Source organism: Nicotiana tabacum, chromosome 22 (genome assembly GCF_000715075.1).
Source record: "Nicotiana tabacum cultivar K326 chromosome 22, ASM71507v2, whole genome shotgun sequence".
NCBI classification, from domain to species: domain Eukaryota; kingdom Viridiplantae; phylum Streptophyta; class Magnoliopsida; order Solanales; family Solanaceae; genus Nicotiana; species Nicotiana tabacum.
This window is the reverse complement of record NC_134101.1, coordinates 24,459,928-24,461,250: the sequence shown is the minus strand read 5'-3', so window position 1 is coordinate 24,461,250 and position 1,323 is coordinate 24,459,928. Positions and strand designations below refer to the sequence as shown.

The window sequence follows — 1,323 nt, the reverse complement described above, 5'->3', positions numbered from 1 at the left end:
AGGAGATGTATAGGGTTAGATGGATGTTTTTTAAAGGGCATTTGTAAAGGAAAACTGGTGGCAGCAGTAGCAAAGGATAGGAATAACCAAATATTCCCAATAGCTTGGGCTGTTGTAGGCACTCAGAAAAGCAAACATGGAGTTGGTTCCTCAGGTTATTGCAAACTGATTTAAACTTGGGAGATGGCAGGAAACTCACCATGATAAGTGACATGCAAAAGGTATATACTGTTTTTTTGTTATTATTTTTCTGATTTTAACACTACTGTTTTTTCTGAGTTTAACACTATTGTTTCTATGGTTTTAACACAAACTTCTGTATTGTTTTTGTACTATTTTTATGCAGGGTCTATGTTCAGTTACTGAAGAGATTTTAACTGAGTGTGAGCACAGAATGTGTGCTAGACACATTCTGGACACATTCTGGCAAACTGGGCAATAAAATGGAGAGGGGTTGAAAAAAGAAAAAGATTATGGAGTGTTGTTAGATCAACATTTGAGTCTGAAGTGAAAAGAAAGTTAGATGATCTTGATAAATTGGATCATAATATTTGTGAAGACCTAGTGTGACAGTGTTTATAATAACATGTGTGAAAGATTCAATGCTTGGATATTGGGCCCTAGACACAAGATAATCATATCAATGCTAGAGGAAATAAGGGTCAAAGTTATGAGTAGGATAGCAAAAATGAGAGAATTTGCTGAAACTTGGCAGGATGGTGTATCTCCAATGGCAATGATGGTGTTCAATACTAATGTTGAGAGGTCAATGAGGGTTGACTTCATGTTTAATGGAGATACAGGCTTTGAACTCCAAGATGGTCCATGCAAGTTCATTGTAGATTTAAGAATAGGCTACCGCAGTTGCAGGTCTTGGGAACTGAAAGGCATTCCATGTCCACATGCTATAACAATGCACTACAAGAGACTTGATCCTTCAGAGAATATTGTACACTGGTACAGGAAAGAGACCTACATGAAGGCATATTCACACTTCATACAACCAGTTTCCAACATGATAATGTGGCCAGAAAGTAGTAACCCCAAGGTATTACCTCCTCCAGTTCAAAATATGCCTGGAAGGCCAAGAAAAAAATAGAAGAAAGGAAGTTGGAAAAATAAAAAGGGCTGAAAAATTATCAAAGAAGGGAATAACTATGACATGCTCCATTTGCAAAGCAAGTACTCATAATATGAGGAATTGTCCAACAAGACCAACAACTAATCAAGAGGTACCTTCTTGTCTTTTAAAGCTTAACAATTTTGTCAACATTGTAAAGCATATACTTTTAACCTTTATAAGAGCCGCAATTGTGTGGTTAA

The 1,323-nt window shown here is 36.6% G+C and overlaps 1 protein-coding gene across 1 annotated transcript; it reads left to right on the top strand.

The window, feature by feature from the left end:
- The first annotated feature begins 586 nt into the window (after positions 1-586).
- LOC142175750 (uncharacterized) lies at positions 587-1,099 on the top strand. The gene has a single exon (XM_075242738.1). The coding sequence runs from the start codon at positions 587-589 to the stop codon at positions 1,097-1,099; it is 513 nt and encodes a 170-aa protein (XP_075098839.1).
- The last annotated feature ends 224 nt before the right edge of the window (positions 1,100-1,323 follow it).